Below are 19,946 nucleotides of genomic sequence, written 5' to 3'. Positions count from 1 at the left end.
TATCAACGTACTTTATATATATATGTAGAGAAATCTCTGTAACAATATGTAAGTATTTTCGGTACCAGGAATCGTTAGTTTTAGTAACACTTGTCCTACAAACAAATGTTTTCACAAACTTTGTACGAAAGAAAGAAAAAAAGTTGATGACTGAAATATGTTGCAAGTTATTTCTGTAATGAAAAGTCTTACATTAAACTAAAGGTATGAGGCACACAATAAATGAGTAATGCTGGCTGAGTGGCGGCAGGTGTTGCGTGAGGTAGCCCTGTAGCGAGGATAGTCTTCAGTTCCGCCGAGGATGGCGCTGCGGGAGGACGTTGGGTGGTAGCGGTGATGCGGAGTGATGTGTCACGTGTGTGGTGAGGTGAATTAAATGAAATAGTATTTGTTTGAAAAGAAAGCGTCATGTGATAGATACTGACAAGTGGAGGAGCCGCCAGCATGCCGCTGGTGAAGCGTGAAGTGTCGCCCGTGAGGCTGGCGGCGCGGCCGTCCTGCTGGGGCACCGCGGACTCCGGAGAGGAGGTGACCCTGCGGGGCGAGTACGACCTGACAGCGGTGACCAACGTGACCCTGTGTGGTGCCCTGCGACAACTGGCTTCTCTGGTGACGGCAGCGCAGGACGTGTCGCAGGAGCTGCAGGAAGAGCTGGGCAAGATCAGCAATCGCTCCAGCAGCCTCGCCGCCCGCCTGGCAGCCCTCGAGGGTCGCGTCGCCGCCCACAACCCTCGCGCCGTGCCCGTCCGTGAGTATTGCCATAGCCCCTCACTACCTTCTGTTGGCTGCTCGTGTTCTTAACCACCAGGCACAAGGCAGGCAAGTGTCTTGTTTTGCTGTTGTACGCGTGGAGAAAAAAAGACGCGCGTTTGCTTAGGGGAATGTTTTCATGGTAAGATATGTGCATGTATTTGTGTCCCACATAACACAACGAGATGGCCAGGGTGAGGCAGCGGTGTGGACTGGCCGACCCGTGGCCACAGCGAACACAAGTCTCAGGACACAGCCAGCACTGGGAAACTTGAATGCGTCTGCAATAATGGGCAGGCGGGAATGCGTACATGCGGTGTGTGACGATTACTTGCTGTCTAACTCTGCCTATGCCTAGCCTGAAAAGGTTGCGTTGTGACAGGCTAGCTTAGCGGAATATTCTTACAGAGACGAGTGAGGGTAGTAATTCTTGCCAGGGTTTGAAAAGATGGACAGATTGTTACGAAAATGTTTTCTTTGAAAGGAACCGATTTTTGCTGGCTGGCAGGCACATAGACACAGCGTAGAGAACTAATAGCATTTTAATCGGACGTCTACTATGTCTCTACATATTCTTTATAAACGATTTATGATATTTTTTTTAGAACTGAAGCTTGCCGACTGTCCTTTCTTTAGCATATCTATCTCTTACACGCGCGCGCACACACACACACACACACACACACACACACACACACACACACACACACACACACACTTCTTTTGAAGGTGGAATAAGTCAACGGTTATTGTTAAATGTATTTTTATTTTTAGTCCTCCATAACATTATTCCACAAAGTTTTATCTACATTTGGAAAAAAATAAATAAATAAAATGGAGAACGCGCGTATTATACTCTTTTAACCCCTTCAGTGCTATGACGTGTTTTCATATTCATTCTGCTCACTATTTGTCGATTTTACACACAGCTCTTTAGAAACTTATGTGGAGATTAAAATAGTGAAGATTCTGGCCATTAATTTTCTGACCTCCATAGACCCTTCCTAATGTCAATAAAATCATCTAATCACATCCAAACTCAAGGTGAAAAATACTTCCCAGTACTGAAAAGGTTAAAAAGGATTAAATAGATAAGATGTATAACGCAAGCAGCATACCAAGAGATAACCACTGCTTTAAATGAGCCAGAATTACTGAACAAAACAAAACCAAGCAAGGACGAAACATGTGACACCATGATCTCCAGTGCAGTGTGTTTAATGGTGTGTAATCTTATCGAAGAGGGATTGGAACACACCCTCTGATAACGCAAGAGATGCATTCACCTATCTGCCACACACACACACACACACACACACACACACACACACACACACACACACACATCTTTCCAGATTTGGTTGTGGGTCTGCTGTCAACCAACTTTGGCACACCCTTCACATCATTGATGAGAGAGAGAGAGAGAGAGAGAGAGAGAGAGAGAGAGAGAGAGAGAGAGAGAGAGAGAGCGCCACTTCCCTATTTTACCTCCCCCACAATAAAGATCCTTATGCTTTCTCTTCTCATTAGCTCTCTCGTATAGCGCCACCAAGCAGCTTCAGCGGTGAGAGATGTGAGAATGTGCGGCTCGTTGTGTGAAGAGGCTATCGGGGGGTAGTGCTGATGGCTTGTTTGTCAGAGAGAGAGAGAGAGAGAGAGAGAGAGAATTTCCATTTTACATTTGCGGAACACTTATCAGTTAAATTCACCACAACTGCCACAATCTTAATATCATACTATTCGTCCATCTCGTGTGTGTGTGTGTGTGTGTGTGCCAGGCATGTGCGCGTGAGTGTACCGGGAAGGAACTATTGTTCGGTTTGGTGGGCCAGCTGTCGGGAAGGGCGTAGGGAAGGAGGGAGGGAGGGCGGGCGGCAACCGTTACTGGGGACGGGTGGTGGTGGTGGTGGTGGTGGACTGGTGAGGTGAGGATCGAGGGTTTCAACTGTCGCTTGCCTCAGTGCGTGCCCTCCTGAGTCCTGCCTGGCTGTACTCCCCGCCTTTAACACCTGGATCACATACCTGCGCTGCTGTAACACGCCGCTCTTTGTGACACCGCGAGTTGTCTTGCAGATGTTCAAAACTAACCGTTGTTTATTTTTTCCCGGTGAAGTGCTTTGTATTGAGCGTGGGTCTGCGTTTTCAGTCAGCTGCACTTCAAATCATGAACAGCGCGTTTAATGACTTCCTTGACAGCATGACTCAGACACGGGCACAACTGATTGGCGTCATCATGGGCGGAAGTCGCGTTATGAGCGAGGGAAGGAGCGATTCTGTGATTGCAGACGTGTAGGTCGAGGGGTTGAGCGCGGCATTGGCTCCTTACTATTATTGGTGAGCGCTGGTGTGATGAGTGAGTGTGTTGAGTCCTTTGAGGAAGGCGGTCTGTTCTCCCTTTGTTTCGTGAGAGTCATGGTGAGCAGCACGCTTTTCCTCCACTGGCCTTCCTTTATGCACTGCCGTACACCACCATCTCTCCCTCCATGAAGAAAGAAAGAATACGTCCACGACACCCTTCAATACCCCTTCTCAATTAATTGGAGCACAGGGCTTTCTTTCTACATCGTACACTCCTATGTGTATCGCGCACCATCTGTTGCATGGCTTCCTTGTTTCTCCTTCACTCGTGCGTGACTGAACAACACTCTGCAACTTGCAAGGCGCCGCGTCCGTCACCTTGGCAGGACACTTCGGACCTCACCAACCAGGAGCCTTTATTGCCATTTGTCAATACCTACTTTTCATGTTACATTTAAAGATCGGTGCGTGCCAGTAAAGCAAACGTTGCTATGACATGCGTGTTGCCTTTGAAGCTCGGGCTGTGTGTGTTGGCAGTGATATTTAGGCTGGTTATGCTGAAAATTTAATGGCATGTTTCATGAATACCTTTGTGTTCTTACTTTCCCTCACTGCAAAGACGAACTGCTTACATGGAGAAGCAAAACAACGATGTGAAAGACGTATGATTTTAGATCATGAAGATGTAAGACATATCCCTCGTGTCTTTACGTCGTGTGTATGAACGATCAGTATGGCTCTCATGGTAAAAGAGAATGTGCATGGCGTGAGGTAAGCAGACGACGACAGCCAGCATGTCTTGCGTCTTGTCACTGCCGGCAGCTGATGAGTTTGGTGGTGCAGGGTGGGAGTGTGACAGGCGACGTGCTCCTGTCTGGGACAAGAAGCAGCAGATCGTAATCTGTTTCATGCTTCCGTTCCAGATGCTATTGTTCGTATTCACAGTTAGGTTAATACCGCGCCTTGCACACTCCTGAACTTACGTGGAATTATAATTCTACATAAACATTATTTTTAAGAGTAGCGAATTTCCTGTTGGATATAATCTGTACTATTAGAACACACACACACACACACACACACACACACACACACACACACACACACACACACACACACACACACACACACACACACACACACACACTGTAGCGGCCTACCTCCCACTGCGAGGCCACTCCGCAGCTGCAGCCCTCCTGTTCCCTCCTGGTTTTGACTGAATCGAGGTGAGGTGTTTTGAGAGAGAGAGAGAGAGAGAGAGAGAGAGAGAGAGAGAGAGTGGTGAGGGGTGAGTCAGGGCTGCACAGCGGACCGGACTGACCAGTAGGTAGGTTGGGCGGTGCGTGAGATGAGCATGGAGGAAAGATGGGAGGAAGATTAGCTACGCCAGGGATGGGAGGAAGAACACAGCGTTACAGGAGTGGAGGTGAACATTCCTTGCATTCCCGGTGCTTGGGTGGGAATGTTTAAAGGTTCACTGGGGAGAGGAGACGCTAGGCTTAGAGGGAGGATTGGTGGTGCGTCTGGAGCTGCACGTCAAAGATGGACCCAAGACGAGAAATGTCAAGAATAAAACAAGATAGAAAGAAAAAGAAAGCCTCGTGAGAATTTGACAGGTCTTGTGGGAAGGGAGGTGGAAGCGGGGAGGGGAGATGGGGAAACGCAATCGCTGCGGCGTGACGCGGAAGACAGCATCGGCCCCGCCTCGCGCTGCCCCGACCCTCCGCCCCTGCCAGCCACGCCACGACGGTGTTTCACAAAATTTATCCTGTGCAGAGAGAGAGAGAGAGAGAGAGAGAGGGGGGCAGATACATTACCGAATGAAATACAAGTAAATAGGTACATTCACTATTCCTTTTGTAAGATGAAGATGAAATAAACATTGGTTTCCAGTTCTGGCATCGTTATGCAATGTCGTGAAAAGAGAAACGTACAGAACAGAGCCTCTCCTACGTCTTCTACTATCTATGCTCAGGTAAAAAAAAAAGATAGACATGTAAATAAATAGATAAATAGATACAATGAAGGCAAAAGATAGTGTAGTACAGGAGGAAGTGATGCTAATATGCGGAAGGCAGTACAACGGGTTGGCCTGAAAGGAAGAGTCGGCTGACAATAACTACAGCCTCATATTATGCAGCAGCACAAGCCAGTCTGAACTGATATGCATGCGTCGCTTGGGAATGGTTGCCACACACACCAGTTGGTGGCGGCACGCACTCAGGCACCCCGGCACCCAGGCACCCTGGCATAGTGATGGTGGTGGTGGTGGTGGTGGTGGTGATGGTGGAGGTGGAGGTGGACCAGCTCACCAAGTTAAAATGGGTATTTGATGACGGTGCAGAAGGCAATAAAACAGTAGAGATTTAAATGTAATAAAAAAAAATGTGCGTGGCCTGGGTGTGCCTCGCGGGCGGGTGGGAGCATTAAGGATGAGGGCAGTGTGGGTGTTGCCGTGGAGCCTTGGCACGCTCCGCTACCTTTGTCCGCTCCGTTCATTCTCTCAGCCTTTCGAGGACTTGCTTTCCACACACACGGCGGCTTCATTTAAGGAGCGACCAGGGAGCTGAGATGGGTGAGTGGTGAGGCAGGCAAGGCAAGGCAAGGCAAGACAAGCCAAGGCAAGCCAAGCCAAGCAAGAGGCTGTCCCGTCACTCCTCACCGCGCGCCAGCCTCACTTTGGTCCTAACGCTGCGTTCACCTCCACGCAACTCCTGACTTCTTATCTTTGTATTTAATTTGATCACTTGAATGGCTGGAATGACTGATAACAATGCTTTACGCTAAGTAGTGGGAAGTTACCTTTTCAGTACCATGACACATGTTGCTATTCGTTCTGCTTACTACATGGTGACATTATACAGCTTCAGAAACTTATGTGGGGATTGAAATAGTGAAGACTGGGGCCATTAATCTTCCGACCTTCATGGAACCTTCCTAATGTAGTAAATAAAATCACCTAACCACATCCGAAACTTGATGAAAATACACCCCAGTACTGAAGGAGTTAATTATGTATGTGACGCGCGACTTGCTACTTAAAGGTTCTGGTGCTGTCATGTTCCCTGGTTCCCGTGAGTGGTATTTTGTTCCATCATCCCGTGACTTGCACCATTATGACCCAGTTTTCCTGAAGGAGATCTGACAATAAATCTTACTTAGTGCTCTGTAGCTCATCATTGCCAGCTGATCGTGAAGAAACATGTAAGCACACGTAGAGCCTCAAAAAGTACTCTATTTATTTGTGTGTTTATTTATTCGACTATAGCTACCAGAGAGAGAGAGAGAGAGAGAGAGAGACTTTTAATCCTATTCTGTGTACAAATTATAGCCAAAGGTGACAAGAGGAGAAGTGGTGTGATTGGTGTGATGGGTGATAGCTTCTTCCTATTCATATATTTTCACCCCTCCCTTATCCATCAGCGGTATTCCTGGCACGTGGGTGGTGGTGGTGGATGGGGGTGGGGAGGGGCACTGAGGCTGGGAGGAAGGATGTCAAATTTAGTTTAGTTAGGAAAGGGGAGATATCGGGATGGGGGAGGAGGAGAAAAGGAGAAGAGGGGAAGAGAGGAGGAAGAGGAGAGGGAGTGGTAATAAAAAGGTGGTGAAAGATAGAAAGTGAGAGATTAAAAGTTTCCTGGTTGCTGTTAAGGTGTTAGAGTGTTTGTGGTGTAGTTTGTAAGGTCAGGGTAGGAAAGGGCAGGGCTGGGCAGAACAGTGGCAGGACAGAATAGGACAAGGATAGGAGAGGATCAGGGCAGGACAGGGTAGGGTAGAGGCAGGACAGGAAAGGTCAGGGCAGGGGTGGGGAGGGTAGGGTAAGGCAGGGTAAGATAGGGCTGGCTCAAGGCAGTGTTCTGTTTGACCTTTCTTCCTTACATATAAATTTGAGTTAGATACCCAGAATGACAGAAATTTTTTTAGTCCTCCGCAAGACATCTGAACTTTCCTTAGGGCTTAGGCTCTGGGCAACTTAGTATATAGTGGTTCATGCTAACTACAACACACACACACACACACACACACACACACACACACACACACACACACACACACACACACACACACACACACACACACACACACACACACACACACACACTCTCTCTCTCTCTCTCTCTCTCTCTCTCTCTCTCTCTCTCTCTCTCTCTCTCTCTCTCTCTCTCTCTCTCTCTCTCTCTCGTCCCCTTTGATGTATATGATAATGGGTGCTGTGTGCAGTAGTGTTTCCTTCCCTCCCCTCTCTCACCCCCCACCCTCTCTCTTCTTTCTCCTCTGCCGATAGATGCATTATGGATCGTCTAAGAGAGAGGGTGGTGGTGGTGGTGGTGGTGCCAAGGGATGTGTTCTGGATAAGTATAGTGCCGCTTCTCAGATTCCTCCGTTATGTACGTCTTCTTTTCTTTTTCCTCCTCCTCCTCCTCCTCCTCTTCCTCTTCATCCTCTTTCTCTTTTTCCTCCTCCTCCTTCTTCTTCTTCTTCTTCTTCTTCTTCTTCTTGTTCTTGTTCTTGTTCTTCTTCTCCTTCTCCTCCTCCTCCTCCTCCTCCTCCTCCTCCTCCTCCTCCTCCTCCTCCTCCTCCTCCTCCTCCTCCTCCTCCTCCTCCTCCTCCTCCTCCTCCTCCTCCTCCTCCTCCTCCTCCTCCTCCTCCTCCTCCTGTCCGTCTGTCTGCCCACTCAGCATTCCTTCCTCTCCTTCTTTCCTTCTTCCTCTTCTGGTTTCCTTCCGCTAAACCCCGCCCCATTCTCTCTCTCTCTCTCTCTCTCTCTCTCTCTCTCTCTCTCTCTCTCTCTCTCTCTCTCTCTCTCTCTCTCTCTCTCTCTCTTCCTTACAAACAAAGCTAGACAGTTTTTTGCTTTCAATTAAACAATGGTGGGATTCTTAAGCCGCCACCACCACCACCACCACCACCACCACCATCACCTTCCTTCATGCACTCTCTCTCTTTTTCTCTCTTCCTCTTTCGTCTTCGTCATTTCCCTCTTCTTAGCATCCTCATCTCATTACGCTAGACGGGCCGAGATGTGTGTGTGTGTGTGTGTGTGTGTGTGTGTGTGTGTGTGTGTGTGTGTGATGCACGAGTCCCCTGGGTGGCTGACCTGCGCCTCCTACTGTCACTTAAGGGCCTCTGCACGTAGTAAGAGGTGAGTTAGGGGCAGGGAGGGTAGAAGTAGGTAGACGTGTGAGTAAGATCGCCTTCATATATTTCTTTTTCCTCCTCCTCCTCCTCCTCCTCCTCCTCCTCTTCCTCTTTTTCATCTTCTATCTCGTCTTCATCCTACTCCTCTTCCTCGTCTTTTCTTCCATTTCGTGCTTCTCCTCCTCCTCCTCCTCCTCCTCCTCCTCCTCCTCCTCCTCCTCCTCCTCCTCCTCCTCCTCCTTCTCCTTCTCCCTTGTCAACCCTTCTGTGCCAGGCCGGATGTCCTTCCCCTCCCACGCCTCCTCAGGACACAGCCAACTTCCTCTGCCCGCCACCTCACTAGGGAAGGAAGAGGAGGAGGAAGAGGAAGAGGAGGAGGAGGAGTGTGTGTGTGTGTGTGTGTGTGTGTGTATTTAAATGCCGTTTTTTCTTATTATTTGTGGTTTTGTTTTTTCTTTCTTCCTTTCTTTCTTTCTTTGTCTCTTTCTTTCTCTGCTTTTATCCTCCTTCTTGTTTTTCTTCCTAGTTGTTGTTGTTGTTGTTGTTGTTATCATCATCTTTACCGTTCTTCTTCTTCTTCTTCTTCTTCTTCTTCTTCTTCTTCTTCTTCTTCTTCTTCTCTTCTTCTTCTTCTTCTTCTTCTTCTTCTTCTTCTTCTTCTTCTTCTTCTTCTTCTTCTTCTTCTCTTCTTCTTCTTCTTCCTCCTCCTCCTCCTCCTCCTCCTCCTCCTCCTCCTCTTAATCTCTATCGCAATCTGCACTGTGAAGTCTTTACAAGGCCTGAAGTATCTGCACGGTGGACCTTCAGGAGGATAATGCCGCGCGTGTTTACCTCACCCAGCTGATCACAAAGAGAGAGAGAGAGAGAGAGAGAGAGAGAGAGAGAGAGAGAGAGAGAGAGAGAGAGAGAGAGAGAGAGAAGCACTAGAGAATCATATCATTAGTTTTATTATTTCCATCAAAGGCAGTCTCTCTCTCTCTCTCTCTCTCTCTCTCTCTCTCTCTCTCTCTCTCTCTCCGGCAACAATTATTATAACCATTTAAGAACAAAGTAATAAATGTCTTCCTGATATATTTTCTCTTTTATATCCTCCTCCTCCTCCTCCTCCTCCTCCTCCTCCTCCTCCTCCTCCTCCTCCTCCTCCTCCTCCTCCTCCTCCTCCTCCTCGTCCTTATCTTCCCCATTATCCTCATCACTCACACATTAATTGCGCTTCTGAGAGCAAGACAAGAGTGTGTGTCTGCCTTCGGTCTTGTCCATCCTGCCCTGCCCTGCTCCGCCCTGCCCTGTCTTGCCTTGCCCTGTCTTGCCCTTCCTGCCCTTGCCGAACCTGCTACACTAACCTGACCCGCCCCAGCAGGTCCAGCAGGTCGTGGCCTTGGTGCTCTCTGCCACTGGAACACAACACCACACACCACCCCACATCACCACTTCTTCGTATTCAGAAACGCATTAGTCTCTCGCCACGACTTTTCGAAGGCCACAGAGATGATTAGCTACGTTTCTAAGACTGTTTCTCTTGTTCATATTGTAGGAATCTTGTTAATATGTCAATTGAAACATAGAAAACATACTTAAATACTCGTATCACTTGATTTTAACAGTTTTCGAAGGTCACAGAGATGAGATGCAGGTTCTCAACACTTTTTCCTTTTCATATTGTTGGAATCTTGTTAATCTGTCAATTGAAAGAGAAAACGTACTTATAAACTCTTGTTGCTTCGCTATGACTGTTTTCAAAGGCCACAGATGATAAGCTAATGTTTTACTCTTGTTAATATTGTAGGAATCTTGTTAGTCTGTCAATAGAACTGTAAAAACACCCTTAAAAACCCGTGTCACATGATAGAACAGTTTTCAAAGGCCACAGAGATGATTACCCTGTTTCTCAAGACTTTTTCTTATTCATGTTGTTGGAGTCTTGTTTATCTGTCAATAGAAGCATAAAAACGTCCTTAAAAACTCTTGTCACTTCACTACGACTATTTTCAAAGGCCGTAAAAATGATTAGCCTGGTTCTCAAGACTGTTTTTCTTGTTCATGTTGTTGGAGTCTTGTTAATCTGTCAATAGAAGCATAAAAACATCCTTAAAAACTCTTGTCACTTCAGTGCGACTGTTTTCAAAGGCCGTAAAATTTATTAGCCGGGATCTTAAGACTGATTTTCCTCTTCATAATATATAAGAAGGTTGTTAATCTGTCTGTAGTAATCGTAGAAACACCCTTAAAAACACGTGCTACACGTGTTTTTAAGGGTACACGTGACGTGTACCCTCGTGAAAACAATACAAGTGTGCTAGTGTTTCAGAGTATAGTCCACCACCACCACCACCACCACCACCACCACCACCACCACCACATGCATTAAGTAATCTTCAGCACCAAACACCACCATCACCATCACCATCACCATCACCACCATCACCATCACCATCATGCATTATTTGAGCTCCACCATCATTACATACAAGATCTGTCCAGTATAGTTTCCCATGCAGCTTGATTCACCCCGTAATGCCCCGCCTGCCCCGCCCGCCATACCAGCTCCAGCCCTGCCCACCCTGCCCCGCCATACTAACCCCACCCCAACCCACCCCGCCCCACCATACCAGCTCCAGCCCACCCCACTCTGCCCCGATATACCAGCCCCAGCCCACCTGCCCCGATATACCAGTCCCAGCCCACCCTGCCCCGCCATACCAGCCCCAACCCACCCGCCCCGCCATACCAGCCCCAACCCACCCTGCCCCACCATACCAGCCACAGCCTACCCTGCCCCGATATATCAGCCCCAACCCTCCCTGCCCGCCATACTAGCCCAGCCCACTCTGCCCCTGATATACCAGCACCAGCCCACCCCGCCACGCCATACCAGCCCCAGCCCACCCCGCCCGCCCGCCAGCCCCGCCACACGCTATCGGCAATCGTTAAGTGGTGGTTGAATTCAGGGGCGCCTTTTGTCGTGATTGGTAGTGCAGAGTAACTGATGGAGGTGTTGTCAGCAGGCCCCGCTCATTACTCCTTCAGCCTTCTTCGCCGCCTCCTTCGCCGCCTCCTTCGTGTTTCCTTAGTGCCGTGAAAGGTTGTTGACTGTTTTGGTTTTGCTACGGTTTTATTTATTTGTTTGTTTGTTTGTTTTATTTATTTTTTGTATTTGCTATATAGATGTGTGGGTCTTGGTTTTTGGTGGTAGTGGTAGTGGTGGTTGTGGTTGTGGTTGTTGTTTTCCTCTTTTTCTCTTCCTTATTTTCCTCTTTCCTGCTTCTCCTTTTTTTCTTTCTCTTTCTCCTCCCTCTCCCTCTCCCTCTCCTTGTCTTTTCTGCTCCTCCTCCTCCTCCTCTTTCTTCCTTTTTCCTCTTCTTCTTTTTCTTCTCATTCTTTCTGTTCATCCTCCTCCTCCTGTTTTTCATCTTCATCATCATCATCATCATCATCATCATTATCATCTTGTTATTGTAATAGTAGTTTTTTTGTTGTTGTTCTTTTCATCTTCTTTATTCACAAGGTTTCAGTTACACGTTCATTTCTTTCTGTAACCCTAGCGTCTTTGGAAGCCAGACCCGGAACTCGCAGCGGGCCATTCCATCCTTCCATCCATCCATCCATCCAGCTCGTGGGAAGAGTGAGGAGGGAGAGTTACCACGTGGCTAGGGTGTGGCAGCGTGGGTGATACAAGAGCTCCGTGTTGGGGTAGTAAGCGTAGTAATGGTTAAACAGTTATACCCCATTAAAAAAAGACGTTAACCCCTTCAGTACCATGACCTAACCTAACCTACTAGTATTTATTTGCTTACTATTTGGTGATTTTGTACAGCTTTAGAAACTTGATGTGGGGATTAGAATAGTGAAGGCTCTGGTCATTAATCTTCTGATCTCATAGACCCTTTCCTATTGTAAGTGAAATCGTCCAATCACACCTAAAATTCATGATAAAAATGTGTTCCAGTACTGAAGGGGTTAAACAGTTATACCCCACTAATAAGACTGTCAAGGAGACCAGTTACATGCACCGTACACTTTAGCAATATAATCTTTACTGCTTTGCTCCGAGGATTGTTCTGTGGAAAAAAAGATAATGGCTAAGTGAATAAAAGATAGTTAAGGTGTGTTTGTAAAGGTAGGCAGGCAGGTTTTCATCTTAAGCTTTTGACAATGTGAATTTTCTTTACTGCTTTGTTCCGAGGATTGTTCTGTGGGAAAAAGATGATGGTTAAATGAAAAATAAAAATAAATGGTTTATGTGTGTTGGTAAAGAGGAAGATAGACACGTTTTCAGCTTATACTTTTGACAATGTGAATCTTCTTTACTGTTTTGCTCCGAAATAGAAAAAAAAAAAAAAAAATAGAAGGGCAGCAATTCAGGTGTGTTGGTAAAGGCAGGTAGATAAAAACGTGTACACCAACAAGTTTACAGCAGGTGTAGGAGTGTTCCCGCAACTTGGCTACAGTATACACACCTGAGACGCCCATATTCAGAAACCCTTGCTCTCTCTCTCTCTCTCTCTCTCTCTCTCTCTCTCTCTCTCTCTCTCCACGACAGTTTTCCAAGGCCACAGAGACGACTACCTAGGTTTTCAAGACAGTTTTTCCTTATAATAACAAGAAATCCTGGCAGTCCATCAATAGAACCATAAAAATACCCTTGATAACACGAGTATCTTCAACTGGAGCCTATGTAAGGAAGTGATGGTGAGAGAGCAAAGCGTTTCGGAATACACATCTGATTCTGTGCCACGGCCGCCACCACTCGCCACCACAACACGTCCCGCCCGTTCGTAACACCACTTGCCGTCACGCCCATCTCTTTGGTTTTATTTATCTCCCTGTGTACTACAAGTGAGGGCGTGTGTTGCCTTACGGGGGGACACACTCAGCGGTGTGTCTCTACCTACCTTAGCGTTCACAAGCCTTTTATTCCCCACGCCAGGGAGAGAGCGAGTAGTACCAGCCCGCGGCACATGAGGAGGCGAAGAGGGTGCCGCTGGAGGGTTGAAAGAGGCCGATTCCGTGTGTGTGTGTGTGTGTGTGTGTGTGTGTGTGTGTGTGTGTGTGTGTGTGTGTGTGTGTTACCTGGTGTTTTATAGTGGAAGCATGTGGCCGGCGGTGACTCAGGCGAGGAGGAAGAAGAAGAGAGAAGGGAGAAGGGAGGAAGGAGGAGGGGAAAGGAAAGGGAAGCAGAGAGGGAGAAGGAAGGGCGTAATTATATAAACGAAAAAGCCTTGAAGTCACCCATGCGCTCTACACACACACACACACACACACACACACACACACACACACACACACACACACACACACACACACAGGAGAAGGAGAGGAGGTACTGGTTGTTGCCAAGATAATATTGACGCACCCCACCCCAGCCAGTACGTATGCATGGCGATAACGACGTGGCGGCGGGACGTGCACGGCTGACATGTAACTTAAACCAGGCGACGGCAGCAGTGGCGGGGCTAACTTGCATTTTCATCCATAACCACCGACACATGGCTGGCTATTTCCCCGCTATTCTCCTTCCCATCCTTGCCCCGCCCTGCCTAACCCTGCCCCAGCCCTGCCCAGTGGTGATAAGAGGCTAAAATTGGCGGGGAGTTGAGGCTAGGTAGGGCTGAGTAAAAGGGGCGTGGTATAGTGTTGCCTCCCCGCCGCGCCCACGAGCTATGTGACGGCGTGTGGCAGCCGCGGCACATTCTGACTGCACTACTAAGAGAGAGAGAGAGAGAGAGAGAGAGAGAGAGAGAGAAACAAACACCAACATCCACTGGTTTAGCATGACGCGTTTCCATATTCATTCTGTTTACTATTTGGTGATTTTCTACAGCTTCAGAAACTCATGTGGGGTTTAAAATAGTAAAGACTATGGCCATTAATCTTCTGACCTCAATAAAACCTTCGTAATATCAATAAAACAGTCTTATCGCACACAAATCTCAAGTTAAAAATGTGTCCCAGTACTGAAAGGGTTAAGACTACATGCGGTCCATATCAGTGAAGTCAACGGAACTCCCTTTTTTTTTCATTATCTCCCTTATCACCATTCTAATTCCCCACAAACCGCAACGCCTGCAGGGGAGTGAGTCAGCGCTCCTGCTCAACATATGCACGACAGGCAAACCAGACTAGACCACACCTCAGACCGGCAGGCAGCGTCCCACCTCGAGGCACGTGGATGAGCTTGAGTGGGTGGCCTTCAGTTGTACCGCATAGCATATTGACGTGCATTCTGAAACTAGTACTATTCTTACTACCACTATTTGCAAAGGTCACACAGATGAATAGCTAAGACTGTTTCTCCGGTTAGAGTGTAGAAATCAAGCTAATCTGTCACTAGAACCGTGAAGACATCCTTAAAAGCAGTATATTCTGTAACTACTACTCCCATTACGACTATTTTCAAAGGCCACAGAGATGAATAGCCAGGTTCTCAAGACTGTTTCTCCGAGTGTAGAAGGCATGTTAATCTGTCACTAGAACCGTAAACTCTTAAAAAATGTATACTGGACCTCATTCTGAAACTACTACTACTCTTACTACGATTGTTTTCAAAGGCCACAGAGATGATCAGATTGTAGACTGTTTCTCTGGTTAAGAGTGTAGCAGTCATGCTAATTTGTAACTGGAACCATAAAAACATTCTTAAAAATGTATATATATTGGTTAGGCATTCTAAAATTATTCTCACCACGGCTATTTTCATAGGCTATAGAGATGAAAAGCCAGATTCTCAACACTGCTTCTCCGGTTAAGAGTGTACAAATCATGTTAATCTGTCATTAGAACCGTAAAAACTCTTAAGAAAACTGTATAGTAGCTATAGGCATTATAAAACTACTCTCTCACCACAACTATTTCCAAAGGTCACATAGATGAATAGCCAGATTCCAATCACTGTTTCCACGGCCAACAATCAAAACCACGTTAGTCAGTCACTAGAGCCGTAAAAACACCCTTAGAAAACAACGCCCTTAACTAATAGGACCCTTTGAAAGCAATGAAGACGCGGCGTAGTAGTGTTAGAAAACGGGGAATGCAGTGGGCGGGAGCAGAAGCGTCTCAGGGCCACACCAGCTCGGCCACCTCACCCTTCATTCATCAGATGGGTGCTGTGAATGGAAGGAGGGGCGAGTCATGCAAAGTGAGGGGTGTAGCGGCAGGAACAGAGTCGGTAGTGGTTAGGTGAGTGGCATTAGCAACATCCGGGTAGCGAGAGGGTGATTGTTGAGTGTTATCTAATCAGGGTGTGGAGAGCCTTGAGAAATGCCTGGACGCTGTGCTCTCATGCCCCGCACCGCCACCGTCCCGCCACCGCCACTCCACTATCATTGCTTACCCCCTGTCTGTCTGTGTGTGTGTGTGTGTGCATGTAGCCTTGGTCAGTGATTTATCTGGTGCGGTCTCTTCACTGCCTTTGTTGTGTTATCACTGTAAAATAACAATGAGTGATATGTCTTAAGTGTTATCAGTGCCATTTACTAATGCTATTGCTGTTGCTACTACTACTACTACTACTACTACTACTACTACTACTACTACTACTACTACTACTACTACTACTACTACTACTACTGTTGTTCCTGCTGCTACGTGTGCTTTTCTTTGGAGACTGGCCAAGGAAGTGAAAAAAAAAATATTCCACCCAAGTGTCGCTTCCCAAAATAATATTACCGAAAAGTTTCAAGTGTTTTGGTGATCAGTTTATTTCACTACTACTACTACTACTACTACTACTACTACTACTACTACTACTACTACTACTACTACTACTACTACTCACAACCTTACATGTATTTCAAGGTATGAAAAAAATCTCTATCCGTGAGTTGACTATGTATAAATTGCCTGTAGAAATGACGCGCCTTACTACATACAATACCATTTCGTCTGTATGGCTGAGAATGTCCTCCTCCTCCTCCTCCTCCTCCTCCTCCTCCTCCTCCTCCTCCTCCTCCTCCTCCTCCTCCTCCTCCTGCGATCCGAGACAGCCACTTCTTGTTTTGGGCGTGAAGGGAGAGGCGCCGCGGGGTGTGAAGGGGGAAGGAAAGCCATCTCAGGGTGCCGACTTTATTACACCTCAGTCTGGGAAGCAGGAAGGTGATGGTGATGGTGACTGGTGGTGTTGGTGTTGGTGATGGTGATTGATGGTGTTGGTGATGGTGATTGATGGTGTTGGTGATGGTGATGGTGGTGGTGATGGTGTTGTCCTCGGCTCATGGCACTGACTTTATTTATGCCATTTTTTTTTATTTTCTTTATTTATTCTCTATTTTGTTCCCTTTATTTATTCCCTTCATTCCCTTTATTTATTCCCTTTATATTCTCTTTATTTATTCTCTATATTTATTCCCTTTATTTATTCCCTGAGGCTCCGTAACACCTGTCATTTGCTGAGGTTTAGGTGAGGTTTTGGTTTGGCTTGGCTTGGCTTGGCTTGGCTTGGCTTGGCTTGGCTTGGTTTTAACTTAACTAACCCATTTCCGCTCGACAAAATTTGCTAAGATTGAAAATATCTTCTAAATACCCTAAACTTACCCTAATCCGACCTAAGATAACATAACATATCCCACAAAATTAGGTCAAGTTTATCTTATCTTCTTTAAATACCCCAAACTTATCCTGACCCAACTTAACATGACATATCGCACTAAATTAAGCTGAAATTATCATCTAAATACCCCAAATTTATCCTAATCCAATCTAACCTAACATATCGCCCTAAATTAAGCATAAATTATCCTCTAAATATCCCAAACTTATCCTGACCAAGCTTAACATAACATAACATCCCACTAAATTAAGTTAAGTTGAAAAATATCTCTAAAAACCCCAAACTTGTCTTGATCCAACATAGCATGACATAACATAACATAAAATCAGGTAGAAATTGTCTTCTCTAAGTACCTAAAACTCATCCTGATCCGACCTAACCTAACATAACTTAACGTCACATAACATAACTTAACGTCACATAACATAACTTAACCTCACATAACATAACTTAACCTCACATAACATCGCCCATCTCACGAACATAAGAAGGCCAGCATTACAAATCTTCATGTTATTATTAGCTTATCTTATCTGAACAAGTGTTGCAGTGGCGGGACCTTACAGCGGGGACATGGCTGTGCTTTATATAGAGAAGGAGCGAGAAGCATTAAGCCCTTCAGTACCAGGACGTGTGTTCATATTCATTCTACTTACTATTTGGTGATTTTGTACAGCTTCAGAAACTTATGTGGGGGATTAAAGTAATGAAGACTCTGGCCATTAATCTTTTGACCTACATAGACCCTTCCCAATGTCAATAAAATCGTCTAATCACTCCCAAAACTCAAGGTAAAAGTGCTTTCAATACTGAACTGAAGAGGTTAAGACGCTGCACAACATCTCTTTCTTCCTTTCACCCCTATTCTGTCCATCTCCCTAATGCAAGCGTTAACCAGTACCCTCAATCATTCATTCCTTTCTCCGGTACACTCTGGAACTCCCTGCCTGGTTCTGTATTTCCAACTTCTTATGACCTGAACTTATTGAAGAGGGAGGTTACAAGAAATTTATCCCATTCTTTTGGCTAACTCTCTTGGACCTGATCGGGAACTGACATCTAAGTGGGTCTGTTTGTGTAGTCGTTTTTGTTGCTCTTGGCCTGATTTCCCCTCTTACATAAAAAGAAAAAAATGCATGGCTGCGTATAAGACTATTTTGCCCCGTATTGAGAAACACTTTATTCTCTCACCATCACTGCTTTCCAAGGGGTCCAGTTGAAGATACTCGTGTTTTTAGTACCATGACGCGTTTCTATATTCACTCTGCTTACTATCTGGTGATTTTATACAGCTGCAGAAACTCATGTAGGGATTGAAATATTGAAGACTGGCCATTAACAATCTGACCTCCATAGACCCTTGGTATTGTCAATAAAATGGTCTAATCGTATACAAATCTCAAAGTGAAATTGTGCCCAGTACTGAGAGGGTTGAGAGTATTTTTATAGTTCTGGTGATAGATTGGCAAGATTTCTAGTTTATTAAAAGGATAAAGCTGCCTTGAAAAACCCAGTTAGTTGTCTCTGTGGCCTTGGAAAATTCAAAGTATAGGAGTGGCGGACAGAATGAGAACCTCCCCCCGCCCTTTTATCATATGTTTAGGTTAGGTGAGATTAAGTGAAGCTCCGTGCGTTAGGCCGTGTAAGGGAAACAGAATGAATGGCGCCTTTGTCTCGTGTGTTTATCGGGTTTGTGTAGGAAAGAGTGCGGGAGGGTGGAAGGGGAGGGCAGGGGTTGGTGAGGCGGTGGATGGAGGGGAGAGTGGGGGGTTGATCTGAGAAAGGGGGAGGGGGCGGTTGCTTGGGGCGGGAATACGAGGTGTGAAGACTGGCGAAAGAAAGGCACGGTGTGGTGTTTGCGGTGGTGAGGTGAAGGTTAATTAAGGTGTGTGTGTGTGTGTGTGAGAGAGAGAGAGAGAGAGAGAGAGAGAGAGAGAGAGTGTACAAAAAAGGTTCATAGAGACGTTTTTACCTTTCATCTCTGTTTTTCACACCCTTCACTGGCAATCACCTTTGTTTCTAAATGCTTTCGTGATGTCTAACCTTGAATTCTACACTACCAACAGAGAAAACAGCAATACCAACCACACTCGTCCGTAACCTTTGAAAACAGCCGTAAAGGAAGCCTGGAGCGTGTACGTAAGGTGGGCCTGTATTCATGAAACGCTTTACTCTCACCACGACAATTTACCAGGACCACAGAGATGATTAGCCGAGTTTTCAGTTTTTCCAGTTAATAATGTAAAAATCTTGTCACTGCCTCTAGAACCGTAAAAACACCTTAAAAAACTCCTGTAAATTTGAGTAAAGTCTTTTGGCAATAGTGGACATGAAGCATAGAGGTGTTTGAGGATAAGTCTTAGATAGAGAATGTGTATTGTGGCAGGAAAGGTAGATAAGGATAAGGAATAAGAGAAAATACGAGTCTTCTATAAAAATATGACTATTCTATGGTGTTCTAGATAGAGGGACGTGTATGGCAGCTGGGTGTGTGTATGGCAAGAATTTGTGGCGGTCTAGGTAAGTGTATGAGGTGTAGAGTGTTGGGGCGTGGGAAGGGCGTGTATGGCAGGAGTTTGTGGCGGTTTAGGTAAGTGTATGGGGTGTAGAGTATGGGGCGTGTATGGCAGCTGGGGTGTATATGACAGCAGGTGTAGGGGGTGTCTTGGTAGGTGTATGGGGTGTGGGGCGTGGGCAGGGCGTGTATCGGGGGCCAGCACTTGAGGTGACAGGATAGTGTTGAACCACAGACCTCTCTTTGTTTTCACTGAGTCACCACCACCACTACTACCGCCGCCGCCACCATCACCACCACCACTACCACCACCACCACCACCACCACCACCACCACAATGCCATTATAACCCCGCCCCGCTTCCCACTCTCCCGTCACTACACCGCTACCACACCATTCACTACCACCACCACCAGTGTCATCATACCCCACTACTACTACTACTACTACATCATCATCAGACCTCTACCGTACAACAACAGCAAATCATCAACAACAACAACAACTACTACTACTACTACTACTACTACTACTACTACTACTACTACTACTACTACTACTACTACTACTACTACCACCACCTCTCCAGCCTGGCCACTTCCCGCCACTACAGCAGGGCCGAAAAGAACCCAATAATGTTCGCTGGAGTGGTTCCTGGTGGCGCTTCTGTCCACTCTCACCACTATTCCTTTATTTCCA

General features: G+C 46.4%; 1 protein-coding gene across 3 annotated transcripts in view; it reads left to right on the top strand.

Annotated features, from left to right (window-relative positions):
* The first annotated feature begins 300 nt into the window (after nt 1–300).
* Nucleotides 301–19,946, top strand: part of LOC123517055 (mucin-17-like) — a 116,484-nt gene continuing 96,838 nt past the window's right edge. For all 3 annotated transcript variants that reach the window (XM_045276882.1, XM_045276884.1, XM_045276881.1), the window contains exon 1: nt 301–748. In XM_045276882.1, the coding sequence (XP_045132817.1) occupies nt 445–748 (304 nt within the window). In that variant the 5' untranslated portion in view covers nt 301–444. The remainder of the gene's footprint in view (nt 749–19,946) is intronic.

This window comes from Portunus trituberculatus, chromosome 41 (assembly GCF_017591435.1).
Source record: "Portunus trituberculatus isolate SZX2019 chromosome 41, ASM1759143v1, whole genome shotgun sequence".
Classification (NCBI taxonomy): domain Eukaryota; kingdom Metazoa; phylum Arthropoda; class Malacostraca; order Decapoda; family Portunidae; genus Portunus; species Portunus trituberculatus.
The sequence above is the reverse complement of the archived record's forward strand: the minus strand, read 5'-3'. Positions and strand labels throughout refer to the sequence as shown.